The 19375-nt window shown below is 56.0% G+C and overlaps 1 protein-coding gene across 7 annotated transcripts in view; it reads left to right on the top strand.

The window, feature by feature from the left end:
- Positions 1 to 19375, top strand: part of CHD6 (chromodomain helicase DNA binding protein 6) — a 199280-nt gene that overhangs the window by 122341 nt on the left and 57564 nt on the right. For all 7 annotated transcript variants that reach the window (XM_054045371.1, XM_054045374.1, XM_054045373.1 and 4 more), the window contains 10 exons: positions 234 to 320; positions 1124 to 1258; positions 1884 to 2005; positions 6921 to 7164; positions 9512 to 9688; positions 11440 to 11583; positions 13356 to 13611; positions 13981 to 14191; positions 16852 to 17047; positions 17999 to 18163. In XM_054045371.1, coding sequence (XP_053901346.1) covers positions 234 to 320; positions 1124 to 1258; positions 1884 to 2005; positions 6921 to 7164; positions 9512 to 9688; positions 11440 to 11583; positions 13356 to 13611; positions 13981 to 14191; positions 16852 to 17047; positions 17999 to 18163 — 1737 coding nt within the window. The remainder of the gene's footprint in view (positions 1 to 233; positions 321 to 1123; positions 1259 to 1883; positions 2006 to 6920; positions 7165 to 9511; positions 9689 to 11439; positions 11584 to 13355; positions 13612 to 13980; positions 14192 to 16851; positions 17048 to 17998; positions 18164 to 19375) is intronic.

Raw genomic sequence — 19375 nt, 5'->3', positions numbered from 1 at the left:
GCAGATTCCTTCCCATCAGCGGCAGCACAGAGCCAGCATCCTCATGCGTTCTAGGGCAGCAAGGGGTCTGCCCTCCCGACACATCCCTGGGCTCCCTGGAGATAGATGAAGGGGCCAGCTCCGATATGTGCTCCCTGCACTGCGGAGCCCTGGGACCATAGCCCTTGCACCCTCACCTGTTCGGCCCAGCAGGCAAACTGAATGTGTCGCTCTCTCTCCTCCCGCTGCATCAGCCTGATGAGGATTTGTTCAACCCAGACTACGTGGAGGTGGATCGGATCCTGGAGGTGGCTCACACTAAGGACTCTGACACCGGGGAGGTGAGTGCCACCCCTGGCATGCAACTGCTCCTCATCTGGACATGGGGGGAGCAAGGCGCAGTGAGGAGGGCAGAGGCTGTGCCCAGGGGGAGCTCAATGGAAGTGCCCTGGGGAGGCAAGTTTATTTGCCTGTATATGGGACCTGCCGAGAGCTGAGGGTTTCAGGAGTGCTGGTTCCAGTGTATTTATCACCAAGTACTACTCAGCATGTCAGGCTGACTCAGCAAACCCAGAGGGGAGAAGTGCTGGGAGCAGGGGGCTAGAAATGCAGAGACCCCCTGAGGCTGGCGCTGAGTCCCTGACTGATCCTTCAGCTCCCTAGCCTGCAGAGAATGGTGTGTTGTGTTCCTTGTCAGCTGGCATCTGGGGTCTGGGGAGACCTTGATCCCTGACAGCCCCGCCCGTGCAGGGGGATATTTGGGCCGGGTTTTGATTGAGCAGAGATCTGGATCTGCACATCCCTGCATGGCCTGCGTGTGCATGTCTTCACGTGTGTGCGCGCAGGCAGGCAGGCGCATATGCGTGTGCATGTCTTCGTATCTGTACGTGCAGGCAGGCGCATGTGTGCGTGAATGTCTTGGTGTGTGTGCGTGCAGGCAGGTGCATATGCACGTGTGTGCATGCATGTCTTTGTGTGCAGTATGTGCAGGCAGATGGGCTGGCATGCATGCGTGTGCACGCTAATGGAATATGTGTGCTGGGGGCTTACACCCCATGGGGCAAGAGAGTGTGTGGCCCCTGGGCCTCACCTTCCAGAACCTGTCCCCCTCCCTGATCCCGAAGCACCTCTCCTTGCGCTGCAGGAGGTGACCCACTACCTGGTCAAGTGGTGCTCGCTGCCATACGAGGAGAGCACCTGGGAGCTGGAGGAAGACGTTGACCCTGGAAAAATCAAAGAGTTCGAGTCCTTGCAGATCCCACCAGAGATCAAACATGTGGTAAAGCACCCCTTGGCTTCTCTGTGACGCAGGGAGAGGGTGGCCTGTTAGCACCAGTGCTGGTTCAGTGCTTCTGATGCCCCTTGATCCTGGCCTGCCACCCCTGCTGTTCTGATCCTGAGCCCCCTCCACTGCGCTGCCAATGCTCCCTCAGTCCTGACCTGCAGCTCCCTGCTGTTCTGATCCTGAGCCCCCTCCACAGCGCTGCTGATGCCCCTGTCCTGACCTGCAGTTCCCTGCAGTTCCGGTGCTGAGCCCTGTCCACAGTGCTACCATGCCCCTCAGTCCTGACCTGCAGCCCCCTGTTGTTCCGATCCTGAGCCCCCGCCACAGTGCTACCGATGCCCCTTGGTCCTGATCTGCAGCCCCCTGCAGTTCTGATCCTGAGACCCAGATCCCCCGCATCCCCCACATTAGGGGTGGGGAAAATCAGTTGCTGGGATCTAGGAGCTAAGACCTTGCTGTTGATCAGCTGATGCTTGCTAATAATTTTGAAACCTCTTTCCCAAGTTTTCCCTTTTCGGCCTGAGCCTAGCATTGTCCCTTGTCCCTAGTCTGTGGCTACACCTCGCTGAGCACTAGCCTGTTCCTCTCCATGGGTCATGCTCTCTGCTCTCCCTCCTAGGAGCGCCCCGCTTCCGAGTTCTGGCAGAAACTGGAGAAGTCACGGGACTATAAGAATAGCAACCAGCTGCGGGAGTACCAGTTGGAGGGGATGAACTGGCTGCTCTTTAACTGGTACAACAGGTGAGCAGGGGCCGGAGCAGGCCCCACCACAAGGAGCACTGCTGGTGTTTCACACGTCAGTGGCCGTGGGGAGTGTTGTGCCGTTGGAGGGGAAGGCAGATGCATGAGCAATGCCTAGGGGAATTCTGCGCCAAAACATTAGCAATTCTGTGCACAATATTCTAAAATTCTGCATATTTTATTTGTCAAAATAACACTATATAAGCATGCCAGTTTCAATTATTTTGGTAATTTATTTCAAAATACCTGTCAGCAAGTATGTCTGTAACCATATGGACAACAAAAAAATATTCAGGAAATGTGTTTTGACAAATAGATTCCTTACTAGGCGCATTAATACAGAACTCTGAGTAATAATTCCTTTAAACTACAATACAGAAACATATTTCCCGCACCCTTCAGAAACAATACAAAGGTTTGGGGGAGTTGGGGTAACAGAGGAGCTGAGGGAGAGGGAAGTAATTGCTGGGCGGGCACCTGGGAGTGAGCCTGGAGGATTGTTGGGTGTGGGTGGGAGGGTATGGAACAGTGTGTTTTTGGGGAGGGGAGGAGGGATTGTTAGGGAGCCTCCCCCATGCAGACCCTGGCTGACTCTTAGCCGTTCTCATTCAGTTAGGGACATCTGCCCCTCCTCCCGTCCACCCCTGCACCCCCACTCAGCTACCCTTCCCCCATCCCCGCATCTCCCTCCCCATGTGTTCCTGTACCCCCATCCAGTCACCCCACTCAGCCACCCTTCTCCTCCTGTTCCCAAGTGTCCCTGCACCCTCACTCAGCCATGCTTCCCCCATCCCCATGTGTCTCTACATCCCAACTCAGTCACCGCTCCTCCCCCCATCCCCATGTAACCCTGCACCCCCACTCCCATCAGCCCCTGGCTCAATGCTATCACCCCACTAGCTCCTGTGCCCCACCCCAGTCTATGCCCCCCACTAGCCCTTCTGAACCCCAGTCTGTATGACCCCCCAGCAGCCCCATGTGTCCTGCTGTGGTTGCCCCCCCATATCCCATTCCTCCTCACTTGGCCCCACAGGCAGGATGCTGTGAGGAAGGCAGTCTTCCCCCTCCCTCTCCACTGCAGCTGGCTGCTCTGGCCCTGAGTTAGCTGCCCTCTTTTCTGGTGCCACAGCAGCCCCTGGTGGGTGAAAGGTGTAATTGCAGTGCCTCCCTGATAGAATATGTTTTCTGTGAGGGAAAAAAAATCTGCTGAGAACATAAATTCTACATGGGCACAGTGGTGCAGAATTCCCCCAGGAGTAATGGGCTCACCACTCCCATGGGCTGATATGTCACTGCTCCCCCTGCTGTCAGCAGCAACCAATATAGCTTTGTTCTTTGTAATTTTACCTTTATGATTGTTTAATACCAATGAAGTCGGCTCCTCCCAGCTGGCATGAAATGTGTTCTGGGTGGTGGTGCGTTCCTGGGGCTGGTTAGGCCTCAGGAGAATGAGGACTCCACTGGGTATCCCGTGGGTAGTTGGTTGGTTGGTGCTGGTGTGCCCCTCCCAATGGCAGGGACACAGATGCCCTTAAGAGACAGAAATGTGCACAGGGCTGTGCACTGACCCATGCACAAGGAGCTGGAGCAGATGGACATGCAGATGGTGAGGCCTTTGCATGCACAGTAGCCTGATTTGTGTGTGCACCCACAGCAATTGTGTGAGCATTTTCCCACTGACCTGGGAACTTGGGGCCTGTAATTTGCAGATATTTGCGTGGCCGGCCCTGGACCACCTTTAATGTGAGCATCACATAGTGCTTTAGAGGCCCTGGGTTCCCCCTCTGAACTCCCCTGGTAAGCAAGTCTGTCTGCAGTGCTCCCAGGCTCAGAGAGGTGGCGTGACCTGCCCAAGGTGGCAAGGCAGCCAGTCTCAGTGCTGTGGGTTCCTCAACATGCTGTGTACATAAGAACATAAGAATGGCCGTACTGGGTCAGACCAAAGGTCCATCTAGCCCAGTATCCTGTCTTCTGACAGTGGCCAATGCCAGGTGCTCAGAGGGAATGAACACAACAGGTAATCATTGAGTGATCTATTCTCTGTTGCCCATTCCCAGCTTCTGGCAAACAGAGGCTAGGGACACCACCCCTGCCCATCCTGCTAATAGCCATTGATGGACCTATCCTCCATGAATTTATAAGAACATAAGAACATAAGAAAGGCTGTACCGGGTCAGACCAAAGGTCCATCTATCCCAGTATCCTGTCTACCGACAGTGGCCAATGCCAGGTGCCCCAGAGGGAGTGAACCTAACAGGCAATGATCAAGTGATCTCTCTCCTGCCATCCATCTCCATCCTCTGTCAGACAGAGGCTAGGGACACCATTCCTTACCCGTCCTGGCTAATAGCCATTAATGGACTTAACCACCATGAATTTATCCAGTTCTCTTTTAAACTCTGTTATAGTCCTAGCCTTCACAACTTTCTCAGGTAAGGAGTTCCACAAGTTGACTGTGCGCTGCGTGAAGAACTTCCTTTTATTTGTTTTAAACTTGCTGCCTATTAATTTCATTTGATGACCCCTAGTTCTTGTATTATGGGAATAAGTAAATAACTTTTCCTTATCCACTTTCTCCACATCACTCATGATTTTATATACCTCTATCATATTCCCCCCTTAGTAGTCCTAGCCTCTTTAATCTCTCCTTATATGGGACCCGTTCCAAACCCTTAATCATTTTAGTTGCTCTTTTCTGAACCTTTTCTAGTGCCAGTATATCTTTTTTGAGATGAGGAGACCACATCTGTATGCAGTATTCGAGATGAGGAGTACCATCGATTTATATAAGGGCAATAATATATTCTCAGTCTTATTCTCTATCCCCTTTTTAATGATTCCTAACATCCTGTTTGCTTTTTTGACCGCCTCTGCACACTGCGTGGACATTTTCAGAGAACTATCCACGATGACTCCAAGATCTTTTTCCTGACTTGTTGTAGCTAAATTAGCCCCCATCATATTGTATGTATAGTTGGGGTTATTTTTTCCAATGTGCATTACTTTACATTTATCCACATTAAATTTCATTTGCCATTTTGTTGCCCAATGACTTAGTTTTGTGAGATCTTTTTGAAGTTTTTCACAGTCTGCTTTGGACTTAACTATCTTTAGCAGTTTAGTATCATCTGCAAACTTTGCCACCTCACTGTTTACCCCTTTCTCCAGATCATTTATAAATAAGTTGAATAGGATCGGTCCGAGGACTGACTCTTGGGGAACACCACTAGTTACCCCTCTCCATTCTCAGAATTTACCATTTATTCCTACCCTTTGTTCCCTGTCTTTTAACCAGTTCTCAATCCATGAAAGGACCTTCCCTTTTATCCCATGGCAGCTTAATTTACATAAGAGCCTTTGGTGAGGGACCTTGTCAAAGGCTTTCTGGAAATCTAAGTACACTATGTCCACTGGATCCCCCTTGTCCACATGTTTGTTGACCCCTTCAAAGAATTCTAATAGATTAGTAAGACACGATTTCCCTTTACAGAAACCATGTTGACTATTGCTCAACAGTTTATGTTTTTCTATGTGTCTGACAATTTTATTCTTAACTATTGTTTTGACTAATTTGCCCGGTACAGACGTTAGACTTACCGGTCTGTAATTGCCGGGATCACCTCTAGAGCCCTTTTTAAATATTGGCGTTACATTAGCTAACTTCCAGTCATTGGGTACAGAAGCCGATTTAAAGGACAGGTTACAAACCTTAGTTAACAGTTCCGCAACTTCACATTTGAGTTCTTTCAGAACTCTTGGGTGAATGCTATCTGGTCCCGGTGACTTGTTAATGTTAAGTTTATCAATTAATTCCAAAACCTCCTCTCGTGACACTTCAATCCGTGAAAGTTCCTCAGATTTGTCACCTACAAAAGCGAGCTCAGGTTTGGGAATCCCCCTAACATCCTCAGCCGTGAAGACTGAAGCAAAGAATCCATTTAGTTTCTCCACAATGACTTTATCGTCTTTAAGTGCTCCTTTTGTATCTCGATCATCAAGGGGCCCCACTGGTTGTTTAGCAGGCTTCCTGCTTCTGATGTACTTAAAAAAACATTTTGTTATTACCTTTGGAGTTTTTGGCTAGCCGTTCGTCAAACTCCTCTTTGGCTTTTCTTATTACATTCTTGCACTTAATTTGGCAGCGTTTATGCTCCTTTCTATTTGCCTCACTAGGATTTGACTTCCACTTTTTAAAGGAAGTCTTTTTATCTCTTACTGCTTCTTTTACATGGTAGTTAAGCCACGTTGGCTCTTTTTTAATTCTTTTACTGTGTTTCTTAATTTGGGGTATACATTGAAGTTGGGCCTCTATTATGGTGTCTTTAAAAAGCGCCCATGCAGCTTGCAGGGATTTCACTTTAGTCACTGTACCTTCTAACTTCTGTTTAACTAACCCCCTCATTTTTGCATAGTTCCCCTTTTTGAAATTAAATGCCACAGTGTTGGGCTGTTGAGATGGTCTTCCCACCACAGGGATGTTGAATGCTATTGTATTATGGTCACTATTTCCAAGCGGACCTGCTATAGTTACCTCTTGGACCAGCTCCTGCACTCCACTCAGGACTAAATCTAGAGTTGCCTCTCCCCTTGTGGGTTCCCGTACCAGCTGCTCCATGAAGCAGTCATTTAAAGTATCGAGAAATTTTATCTCTGCATTTCATCCTGAAGTGAAATGTTCACAGTCAATATGGGGATAATTGAGATCCCCCACTATTATTGAGTTCTTAATTTTATCTAGTTCTTTTTTTAACCCTGTTATAGTCTTGGCCTTCACAACATCGTCTGGCAAAGAGTTTCACAGGTTGTCTGTGCCTTGTGTGAAGAAAGACTTCCTTGTGTTTGTTTTAAACCTGCTGCCCATTAAATGTGTCCCCAGGCATAATGTGTCCCCATGTGTGTTGTGCTGCATCTGCAGGAAGAACTGCATCCTGGCGGATGAGATGGGCTTGGGGAAGACGATCCAGTCGATCACCTTCCTTTCTGAGATCTTCCTGATGGACATTCATGGTCCCTTCCTCATCATCGCGCCGCTCTCCACCATCACCAACTGGGAGCGGGAGTTCCGCACCTGGACGGAGATGAATGCCATCGTGTACCACGGCAGCCAGATCAGCAGGCAGATGATCCAGCAGTACGAGATGGTGTACAGGGACGCGCAGGTGCCTGCTGCTCTCAGCTCCCCATGGCCCAGTGACCCTCGGGTCTCTCCTCCTTGGCCACTGCTGTTGTGGCTCCCGGGATGGATACTGTGACGGGTTCCCCCTGGAGTACTACCTGGAACTGGGGTACCACTGAGCCCTTTGACTCACCAGCTTGGGCTCCCGCTCACACTGTGCTGCTGTGACAAACTGTAGACTGCTCCCAGTCCTACCCTCCCACCAGCATTTGCACAGGCAGGGACACACCCAGCTGCAGTTACATGCAGGCTGACCAGCCACTGCATGAACCAACAATAGAGAGACTACAGCCAACCTCCAGCCCCCCAGCCTAGGACCCCAGAGCTGTATCATCCTGCCCTGATGGAAACCCTGACCAATTTGAATTTATTACTCAGTTTGCCTCTCCCTCAATGTGGAGAGGAATATGCACAATATGCTTGTGTTAAACCAAGCTGAGATTTTCCCCAGACACTTCAAAGACACGCTGGTTTAGATTAAAACATAAAACAAGTTTATTAGCTACAAAAACATAGATTTTAAGTGATTATAATAGCAAACAGATCAAAGCAGATTACCTAGCAAATAAACAAAACTGCAAACTAAGCCTAACATACTAGATAGATTGGATACGAATTAGCAATCTCTCACCCTGGCTTCTGATACAAGCAGTTCACCGGGTTTCCATACACAGGCTAGAAATCCTTTTAGCTTGGGACCAACACTTCCCGGCGTCCAGTCTTCGTTCCTCGGGTGCTTCCAGGAGTGTCCTTGTTTGGGGAGTGAGGCCCCTAGGTGATGTCACACCCCACCTTATATAGCTTTAACTTGTGGTGGGAACCCTTTGTTCCAAAATCCCGTTTATGGAAAAATATAGGTACCCAAAATAGAGATCAGTGTCATGTGGTCTGGTCACATGTCCTTGCTGAGCCATAGCTGCCATTACTTGCAGGCTGTCTGGAGCGTTCTCAGGAAGGCTCACCAGGTGGAGGATAAGCTTCTCCTAAGGCCTGTTGTTTCCCCTGATGTCCCAAGGACCTTGAATAGGTCCTTCCCAACCAGCTGTCTAGACTGGAAGCGTCTTGCCTATAGATGAGGTCCCTCAGGTGTAACTACATTTGAAATACAGATACATAGTGAACATTCATAACTTTAGATACAAAAATGAAATATGCACACAAATAAGGTAATCATATTCAGCAAATCCTAACTTTTCCTTAGACACCTCACATGACTCATCTTGTACAAATTGCATCATAATTATGTCATAATCATACCCCCAGGATGAATATGTGGTGTAGTGTCACAGATCCCCTGGGGTCACCCTTGCAGCCTGGCTCCCTGCCTAGCTCTGCATCACGGGGAATGTTGTTCATGAAGCGACTGGCCTGGGTGTGGCCAGCGCGCGGGGCTGCCCTAGTTGCGGGGAAGGTGTTCTTGAACCAAGACATGCAGGAGGGTGGGAATGCCGCGGGTCCCTTCCCCTGATGAGAATGGTCTCGCCCCCTCCATGGCAGGAGCCTGCTTTTTTGATTCCGGAAAGCGACAGGTCAGAGGGCACGCTGTCTGTGTGGGATGTGTGGTGTGTTGGGAAGGCACCTGGTCTGTGGGGCGTGGAGGACTGGGGGACACCCAGCCTGGGGTGCAGAGTGTTGAGAGCACCCAATCTCTATGGGGCACCCAGCCTAAGGGATGTGGTAGGCTGGGGGGGCCCCAGCCTGAGGGACGCGGTGGGCTGGGAGGCACCCAATCTTGAGGCGCAGAGGGCTGGTGGGCACCCAGCCTGCAGGTTTGGAGTGTCAGGAGCACCCAGTCTGAGGGGTAGGGAGGCACCCCGTCTGTGGGATACAGGCCTTTTGCACTTGCAGGGAGGGGTCCTGAGAGGCCTGGCAGGATGCACATTGCAGCCTGCTGTGTGAGGGGAGATGGTCTCGGGGGGGTTTGCAGTCAGAGCAAGTTTCTAAAGTGCATGTGAGGTACAGCCTGTCAGGACCCCTGTGCAGCCCTGCCCCAGTGTCACCAAGGGCGTCTTCCCAAGACCAGCACTTCCAGCTGTGTCACCCTCTGGCTGCTGGAGCCCCTCAGCTTACCAGTCCCCCCGCTGGCCCTGCACAAGGCCTATGGCTGGCATTGTGGGGTCACTGTGGCCTGGGATGGCAGTGCCTTCCCCTTGCACAGATACATTAGAGCACACTCTCCGAAATGCCTCTCTGATGAAGCCCGTGGCTCTCCGGAGAGCTGCCGCTGATCAGTGCTGGGCTGCCCAGTAGCTGTGTCCAACCGGCCTGCCTGTCTGGGGTGTCCCACTGCCCGGCATGAGTACAGCACTGCCTGGCTTGTGTCTCCTCAGGGTAACCCTCTTCCAGGGATCTTCAAATTCCATGTGGTCATCACCACCTTCGAGATGATCCTGGCTGACTGCCCCGAGCTGAAGAAGATACAGTGGCGCTGCGTGGTCATCGATGAGGCCCATCGGCTGAAGAACAGGAACTGCAAGCTGCTGGAGGGGCTGAAGCTCATGGCTCTGGTGAGAACTGGATGCTCACGAGAGCGCAGAGCGGGCTGGACTCAGCCACATCTTAGTGCTGTTCCGGCACAGCCAGGGCTGGGCTGTGAAGGGGAACGAGCCCTCACTGTCAACTGGCATGGCTGTCCTTGGGAAGATGCCCTCAGCCTTGCATCCTGAGCTGTAATTTCCCCAGTTCAGGCTGTGGGGCCTGGTTGGTGATCGGCTGGGGCCCTCCAAGGCAGTGTCAGATGCTGCTGACCCAGCGTGAGGTGCTGCCAGAAGGGCATTAGCAGAGGGGCTCTGACCACTTGTGCTCATTACAAATCTTGTGGCCCAGTTCACTAGAGCGGGGACATCAACCTCTGCTCCTGGCCAGACCACCGTGGCTAATTACATCCCCTGCACTCTCAGAGGGAGCTGCTATTCTCCAGCACTCCCTGCCCCATCTGTCCTGCAGTGGTACTGTGTTCTGCACAGCTGCTGTGTTCTACCCTAGAGGCAGCTGCTTTCCAGTGATGGATGGCACAAAGACCGTGTATTAGCAATGGTAAGTAAAGGGCTCTGGGATGAAAGGTGCTCTAGAAACAAGTTATTTTCTTGGTATTCAGTGACTCTGACTCTCTCATGCCCCATGATGGGGTGGGGGTGGGAGTTGCCCACACAGCCGCCCTGCAGGTGTGGGCAGTACAAGGCTAATGGGATTCTGCCTTTCAAACTGGCCCCGCTCCCGGGCTGCTCACTGGCTCCTCGCCCTCTGCACGATGCCCTTGGAAAGCTGCAGCCTCCCAGCACCCCCGGCTTTCGTCCGTTCTCTCAACTGGCAGCTCTTGGAGCTGCTCCCCGCGTGCGGAGTGACCCGGGGATAAATGTGAGCATTTAACGCAGCGCCCGGGGAGCAGCACGAGCTCACCTCAAGCTCACGCTGGCTCCTGAGGCTGGGTGTAATCGACTGTCCATTGCCCACCCAAAGTCAGGGGTGCCATTTCCCTCCAGAGGGGCTGGCCCCATTGGGCTCACTCAGCTCCAGGCCCCTGCTGGGCCAGTGCCTCCTGTTAAAGGAACAAGTACAGGCAGTGACTGCTAACTGCCCTGCTCTGCTCTGCCCCAGCCTGCCACTGTAGAGACATGGGCCCGCCAGCAGGTCGCTACTGTCAGCCCCCTTTTATGAGGGGGGGGGAGGGGGCAACGCAGGCCCAGAGCGGTCCTGAGACTTGCCAGCAGTGGAGCTGGGAATAGAACCCCGGAGTTCTGCCTCCCAGTCTACTGATCTTACTGCTGGGCCATGGTCCTTCTTGTGGGGGCACAGGGCCTGGCCCAGCAGCACTCAGGAGAGCTCCTCCCCAGAGAGAACAGGCACGCAGCCAGGGGCAGCATGAGCTTCCCACGTGGTGTTGCTGCTGAGCTACCGCAGCCCTGCCCTGGCACCACTCTGGCCTTGGTGTCGCTGCTGATCCAGTGACTCGGGGGCTAGTAAGGGCTGGACTGAGACCTTCCAGTGCATGGCCATTGTGTCTTGACCAGGGATAGCATGGGGGCCTGCTGACGTGGAGCAGATCGGTACCAGTGCCCTGGGCCAGCGTTGGCCCTTCAGACCCTTGGGGTTTGCAGTCAGCTGCATCGCTGCCCTGGCCTCCTGCCCCAGGAGTGAAGTCATAGCAAGGGCAAGTTAGTGTCCCTGGGGTGAGCCAGCCCCTTTGAACCCGTTGCTCTGGCTCCGGCTGCACGAGCACTGCCCCCCGGCACTGAAGCCCTGACCCTGCTCTACTCAGGAACACAAGGTGCTGCTGACCGGGACGCCCCTGCAGAACTCAGTGGAGGAGCTCTTCAGCCTGCTGAACTTCCTGGAGCCCCAGCAGTTCCCCTCGGAGACGGCGTTCCTGGAGGAGTTTGGGGACCTGAAGACAGAGGAGCAGGTACCAGCCGGGCCCAGGGGTGAGGCACAGGGGCTGGCGGGGCCCAGGGCTGTGGGGGTGGGGCCCAGGAGCTGTGGAGGCGGGGCCCAGGACACCTGGTCCCCAATCCAGAAACATAGTTGAGCATGCACTTAACTTTAATCCCAGCGAAGGCAATAGGGCTCCTCCTTGCTGCAAGCTAAGACCCTGCCTGAGAGTGCCCTGGGCCCAGCCCTGGAGACAGGGCCGGCTCTGCCGGGGGCGAGCAAAGCTCTAGAGAAGGGAGCTGCTTGGGAGACAGAAAATGGAGATGGGCTCAAGCCATAGCCCTAGCCAGAGTGGGCTGACTCCCCACGCTGCTACTTGGGTCCCCACCTTGGGCCTGTCTGCACATATTCCCAGCACACCCACAGTCCCACCATGCGCCTGGCACCTCCACAGCCCCTCCACGCGCCTGGCACCTCCACAGCCCCTCCACGCGCCTGGCACCTCCACAGCCCCTCCAGTGCCCGGCACCTCCATAGGCCCACCATGCACCCAGCACACCCACAGCCCCGCCACGTGCCCAACATCTCCACAACCCCACCACGCGCCCAGCACACCCACAGCCCCACCACACGCCTGGCACCTCCACACCCCACCACACGCCTGGCACCTCCACACCCCACCACGCGCCCAGCACCTCCACAGCCCCACCACGCGCCCGGCACCTCCACAGCCCTCCGGCGCCCGGCACCTCCACAGCCCTCCGGCGCCCGGCACCTCCACAGCCCTCCAGCGCCCGGCACACCCACAGCCCCTCCACGCGCCCGGCACCTCCACAGCCCTCCAGCGCCCGGCACCTCCACAGCCCCTCCATGTGCCCGGCACACCCACAACCCCACTACGTGCCTGGCACCTCCACAGCCCCTCCAGCGCCCATTCCCAAATGTAAAGATGCAAAGGGGGCAGTTAAATGAGTGTGTCAGTGGCTCTGCTCTGGAAAAGTTGTGCCCTTTGGGGCAGGTTCTTGTCATGCGCAGTCAGCTGGTTCTGCACACCCCCTCTGGAATCCCTGGTGTTGGGTCCGTCTGGAGGACTCTACTGCTGCTCTTTGAGAGCCTGGGTGGAGCTTGCAGAGTCTGCCCCTCCTCACTGTGCAGCCCATGGAGCCATAGAGCAAGCAGCATCCCGGTGAGACTGGAGCCCTGGACCTCCCTTCTGCTCACAACAGGCCCAGTTCAGAGCAGCTGCCTGCATTGTGCCAGCAACACTTTTTGTGCCCACAAGGGGAGGAATCTCACTGGGGCATACAGGGAAGGCTCACTTTAGGCAGGAGCTGGATATAAACTGGGTGCTCAGAGAGAGGCAATGAACTGTGCAGTGAGGGTTCACACGGGCCTCTGCTCAGCAGGCGTCTCTCAGACCACCTGCTCCCTGGACTGCCTGCTCCTGGGAATGAGCTCTGCTCTGGGGAGGAAGCTAGGCTCACAGGCAGAAGTGTTTATGAACTCTGGGCACAAGGCCAGGTAGTCACACACCTGCCCAGGTGAAAGCAGTGGGGCTGCACAGGTGTAACCAAGGCTAGTCCCGCCCAGCCCGGCTCTCAGACCCCAGCACAGTTTGCAGGCTGGCAGCTGAAGAAGTCCTCTCTCGGTATTAGCAGAACAGGCTTGCCCTGGTGTCCTTGGGAGGCGATTAGCACAGAGCCCTCACACACATGGTGGCTGCCCCAGGAGAGCTCTGCACTTGTCTTCACTGCCTGCCATGCATGTGGCAGGGAGGGACAGTGCGTCTGCGCTTGTCCTGGGCAGGTGAAGAAGCTGCAGTCAATCCTGAAGCCCATGATGCTGCGGCGGCTGAAGGATGATGTGGAAAAGAACCTAGCGCCCAAGCAGGAGACCATCATTGAGGTGGAGTTGACCAACATCCAGAAGAAATACTACCGGGCCATCCTAGAGAAGAACTTCTCCTTCCTGTCCAAGGGCGCCAACCAGCACAACATGCCCAACCTCATCAACACCATGATGGAGCTGCGCAAGTGCTGCAACCACCCCTATCTCATCAATGGTGAGCCGTGGGGCATGGGGCACCAGGGGCAGGACACACCAACATGCCCAACCTCATCAGCACTATGAGCTGTGCCAGTGCTGCCGCCACTCTGCCTCATGGTGGTGAGGCGCTCCGCCCAGGGTGGGTGCTTTTCAGCAGCTCCCATCCAGGGGCATTGAGTGAGGTGTAGTCATTACTGTCTGTAGTTCTGGCCACTTACCAGCTTCCTAGCCCATCTGGTTTGGGTGTCGGGCCTGGCTCTGGCAGCAGCTGGGGCCTGCTACCCCATGGTGTTGACAGTGGAGAGCAGGGCTAGGACAGCTGTGCCCAGGCAGCACAGGCAGGCCACAGCTCTAGCCAGGGCTGATTTCCCCTCCTGCTTTGCAGGGGCGGAGGAGAAAATCCTGGAAGATTTCCGTAAGTCGCACAGCCCAGAGGCGCTGGACTTCCAGCTGCAGGCCATGATCCAGGCGGCTGGCAAGCTGGTGCTGATTGACAAGCTGCTGCCCAAGCTGATCGCCGGTGGGCACAAGGTGCTGATCTTCTCCCAGATGGTGCGCTGCCTGGACATCCTGGAGGACTATCTCATCCAGAGGCGGTCAGTACAGCCTGCGCTGCCTGGCACTCCCCACTCCCCCCGCCCTGCTGTATGTGCCAGTCATCGGGCACGTGTCCTCTCGGCCCTCCCTGCCCACACAGAACGGGCTGGGTGACAAACTCAGGCTGTGCCCTGGTGTGCAGTGCAGGTGAGCGTGGCCAGGCCCTGCTCTCAATGCAGCACTGCCATCTGGGCTTGGGAGGCCCCAGCTAGCTGCAGCCAGGTCACAGCAGCTGCTCACTTGGCCCTCAGCAGCCTTCTCTTCCTCACTCCATTCTCTACTCGCCCACCCTGGACTCTTGGCCCCTCCATGCAGCCCAACCAGTTGGGGCTCCCCCTCTGTGCTAAGCCTGCAGGGGCTTAGCCTGGCCGGGTATGCAGGGTAGGGGTCACTGGGCAGACATGCGCTGGGCTCTGGTGTGCTCCCAGCACTGCTGAGTCAGCACTCAGTCTGGCCCAGCTCCCCCTTGGCTAGGGTGGAGAGCTCCAGGCAAGAGCCGCGTGGGAGACCGCAGAGGGTGGTGGTAGATCGGGGTGATGCTCGAGTGTCAGGGCCATTCCTAGGTGCTCTGGGGGAGATCCTGGATGTCCTGGTAACTGCATAGACTCCTGCTCCTGGCCCCGCTCTCTGCCCATCTCCACATACACACACACACACACACACGCAGCTGCCACGGCCGTATTCCCTTCAGTTACTTTCACGCTGGGCTGCGGCTGGGAGATGAGAAGTGGCCAGAGGAAGTGGCAGGAAAACGGCTTAGAGATGCTGCTCTGTTATTTACATGGATCAGCCCATCCAGCCCCTCTTGCCCTGCCCCTCACCCTCACCTGCCTTGCCCACACCCTTCACCCACCCTGCCCTGTCCACTGTAAGGGACCTAGCGGTCACAGCTGGGCTGGGGTCCACACATCAGGGACAGCAGTCAGTGAGCTAGAGCTGGGTTCAATTAGCAAGAGTCAGGGTCAAAGTCAGGCCGGGGTGGGAGATCAGAGATCAGAGGAACCAGGCGGGAGGCAGGAATCAGGGTCAGAGGCCAAGACCAGGAGACGAGGTGAGTTCTTGAGTCGCAGCAGACCCAAAGTCCGTGTAGTGCACAGTCAACTTCCTGGGGCACCCTCCAGGGTTCAATAGGGCGAATCCAGTCAGAGGGCTGTCACTCTGGGGTCTCTGCGACACCTGCTCCCTACACTGCCCCATGGCTGGGGCTCTGCGTGGCCTCCCAGTGCACTGTGGGAACGTCAGCCATCTGAGGCTCTGCAGACCTGGGCTCTAGTTCCTGGATCCTTACATTAGTGCTGCTTACCCACCCTGTGCCATGCTCTGTCACGCCCACTGCCAGTGAGCATGGAGGTCAGTTTGCAATGAGTGACGGTCCCAAGCCGGGGGGCAGCCGAGCTGTGTTCAGTGCAGGCTGTGGAGAAAGGCCCCTGCACACCCCTGTGTGCTTCCCCCAGCACAGATTAGAGCAGCCTCAAGACCATGCCTGTGCCTGCTGTGCCAGAAAGGGGGTGACTCTTTTGTTCTGTTTTTACCCTGCGGGAATATGTCTGCCTCTTGGGGCAGATTCACATGGGCTTTGTGCCCTCAGCGTGTGCGGAGTGGGGGTGGGGATGGGGGTGGATCTGGCCCCACCTATCCAATATTCCCAGGGAGCCTCACTACCATCTGCCCCAGTGGTGAGTATGGAGGCCTGTTCTTACTGTGCAGCGTCTTGTCCGGAGAGCTGCCCAGTGCTGGCTCCCCCAGAGATCTTAGAGCATCGTTCCCTGGGCACACCGTGGCCTGTCTGTCGGCCCATCTTGGGAGTGTCCAGGTGGAGACAGGACCTTGTGGGCTAAGGCTCCCCTGTGCCTGTCGCTTCTTCCCCAGGGCCCATAGGAGCCTCGTGGCTGAGTGCTGAGCTGGCATGCTGTTCAGTGGCCCTGCCACCACAGAGAGGAGTCTAGTTCCTGGTGGGGAATCAACAGCCGGCGCTGGCTGGCCCCAGGGGAGCCCAGGCTGTGGAGGCTGCTTAACCCACAGGATGCCCGTCAGGCAGCACTGATACAAGAGGCCCCGTCCATCGTGACCAGTAGAGCAGAATGTCCTCAGCACGCAATCACCCACTGTGTACTGGGGCTGGAGCTAGCAGGTGCAGGCTGCACTGTCTTCCTGTGGGGGAGCCTCAGGGAGGGGGAACCCTGCAGAACGCTGCCCCCAGGGTCAGGCAGTGGCAAGGCCGCAGGGTCTGCTGGCCAGGTCCATGGCCCCCTCTGTTGCAGTGTGGCTCCTGCTGGCTTCCTGGAAATGAAGGCACAGAGCTTTGAGCAGCGCAGGCCCCTACATGGGTTTCTGACAGGGAGCAGCCCCTGGCCCTGTCTCTGCTCCAGAATGGTAGAGCTTCCTGCCCTCAGGTGCTGCACAGCCCGTAGGCCCTTGTGCCATGTGGGGTTGGCTGCCCACATCACTCAGCTTTGCTGCCCTTGGCCCCAGGAGCAGGGGAGCCAGGGTCCTTGTGCCTGCATGGAATGGGTGTCCTGGAGCTGCCAGAGCAGCTGTGAGTCTGGCGGCTGGCACCCCGCAGCTCCAGGAGCTGGGTCTGCAGAGACGAGGCACCCTATTCCGCATGGTGCAGGCTGTATGGTGACCCGGCCGTGTCCCCCGTTCCCTGTCTGAACAGATACACCTACGAGCGCATTGACGGGCGGGTGCGTGGGAACTTGCGCCAGGCTGCCATCGATCGCTTCTGCAAACCAGACTCAGACCGCTTCGTCTTCCTCTTGTGCACCAGGGCAGGAGGCCTGGGCATTAACCTCACAGCTGCCGACACCTGCATCATCTTTGATTCGGACTGGAACCCACAGAACGACCTCCAGGTATTGCAGAGCAAGGCCGTGATGGTGTTGGTGGGGCACCAGGGGTTGAGACCACAGAAACCACAGACCACAGAACATCAGAGTTGGAAGGAACCTCAGGAGGTTATCTAGTCCAACCCCCTGCTCAAAGCAAGACCAATCCCCAGACAGATTTTTACCCCAGTTCCCTAAATAGCCCCCTCAAGGATTGAACTCACAACCCTGGGTTTAGCAGGCCAATGCTCAAACCACTGAGCTATCCCTCCCACATGCATGAATAATGGTGCTAATTAGAACAGAGGAATTGTGTGCCAGCCAATGGGACCATGGGATGGGGCCCCACCCTTGGGAACAGCCAATGGAACCATGGGACAGGGCCCCGCCCATTGCTGGGGACAGCCAATGGGACCACGGGATGAGATACCACCCACCGCTGGGGCCAGTTAAAGAATGCCAGCCCAGGCAGTCAGAGCAGAGTGGTGCTGGAAGTGCCGCATAGTAAGGAGCAGCTGTGCTGGGTGGTCGGGCGCAGGGCAGAACCTTGCCCCCCTCGGGTGCCTGCTCCAGCATGGCCTGGGGGGGGAGGGGCGTGCGTGTGTGCGTGCGTGCGTGCGTGTGTGTGTGTGTGTGTAGTTGATCGCTGAGACCTCCCTGGCTTCAGCGTGGCCTGCACTGCAGTGAATGGAACCCCCAGAGAAGGGCAGCTCAGGTGCAGGGTGGGCTGAGTCCAGCACAGGCCTCTGCATCACATCCACGTGGCGCTCACTGCCCCTTGCTGGCCAGCCCAGCAGGGAGGCTCCTTAGGGGTGGGTCCTTCAGGTCAGCTCTAGGACACCTTGTGGAGGTGGAGGCTGGGGTGGGAGCTGGGCTCTGCCCATTGTGTCCTAGGGCTCCTGTACTGGCTGCTCCAGGCAGAGCCGTGCCTATGCTGCCCGCATGCTGTATTTGACACTGTGGCCTTTGCTATCCCAGGCGCAGGCGCGCTGCCACCGGATCGGGCAGAGCAAGGCCGTGAAGGTCTATCGCCTCATCACCAGGAACTCCTACGAGCGCGAGATGTTCGACAAGGCCAGCCTCAAGCTGGGCCTGGACAAGGCTGTGTTGCAGGACATCAACCGCAAGGGCAGCACCAATGGGGTAGGCTGCCCGGCTGGGGGCTGGGGCCATGGGAAGGCTCTGTGCCTCTGCTGCTCCTTGCAGCGTTCCCCTGAGTGGCTGCGTCTGTGTGTGCCCCCCAGTGCCCATGGCTGTGCAGAGGGGTGCAGGGGTGAGCCGCCGGAGTAGGCCCGTGGTCCATAGTATAGGACAGATCCCACTCACTTGCCTGCACAGCACGGGTGAGTGTGTGGAGCAAAGGATTCATGCAGACCCTGAGGAGGATCCGTGCCCCTAACAGAGCAGATTTCAGGCACCTTTGCCATGGACGTCAGTCCTGTCCTGCAGCCCCCCAGCACTGCCAATGTCCCTCAGGCCTGACCTGCAGCCCCTGCTATCCCAGCCCTAGAGCCTCCACAGTTGTTCTCCATGCCATGCTTGCTTGTCTAGCCATTGACTTGCCCTGAGCAGAGGTTTCCGACCCCGCTAGGTTTATTGTGGCTCTGGATGGATGAATGTCCGCTAAGGACTGAGTTTTGAGCCTATCCCAGGGGCGCTGAGATCCCACATTGATGGAACTGAGTGTACCCAAAGGTGCCTTGTCCCCTGGCTGTCGAGACTAACCACCACGGATGGGAGCTGCCTGCGAGAGAGCAGAGGGCACGTGGTGGTGCATGCTGTGCCCAGGCGGCGCTGCCAGCTGGACGAGGTGACAACTTAGCAGGAGGCATGAAAGCACACGAACAGTTTCCAGTAACAGAGCTGGGGCCTGGGTCTTGGGGGCCGGGGCCGGTAGGGCTCTCCCATCTCGGATTCCGAACTTTCCTAGCACTCTGACCAGCAGCGGTGGCCAGTTGCCATGGCATCATAAACAAGATAGCTTAAAGATCCAGCACACCTGTGTGACAGCCCTGACTCCCAGGGAGGGGTGGGGGTAGGAGAAGGGCCAGGTACCAGCGTGGAGAAGGTGAAGTCTCGTAGCTTGACTGGATTATTCCTAGCCCAGAGGAAGCTGCAGAGCCCTGCTGGGAGTGTGTGGGCAGGTCCCCTGCCGGGAAGGGCAGCTGCATTAACAGGAGTTCCAGGGGGCAGCCCAGCAGAGGGGCTGTGGTTTTACCCAGCCCTTTGTCTCACTTTCCCTCTGAGTGTTTGTTTGATCTCACCCAGATCCCTCCCTGTCCACTCTGGGGTCAGGAGCAGGCTGTGTCTGGGGGCATTCAGCTGCAGTCTAGCACAGTCAGTGCAGGCACTTGC

Source organism: Malaclemys terrapin, chromosome 12 (assembly GCF_027887155.1).
Source record: "Malaclemys terrapin pileata isolate rMalTer1 chromosome 12, rMalTer1.hap1, whole genome shotgun sequence".
Lineage (NCBI taxonomy): Eukaryota > Metazoa > Chordata > Testudines > Emydidae > Malaclemys > Malaclemys terrapin.
This window is presented reverse-complemented; position numbering and strand designations above follow the sequence as displayed.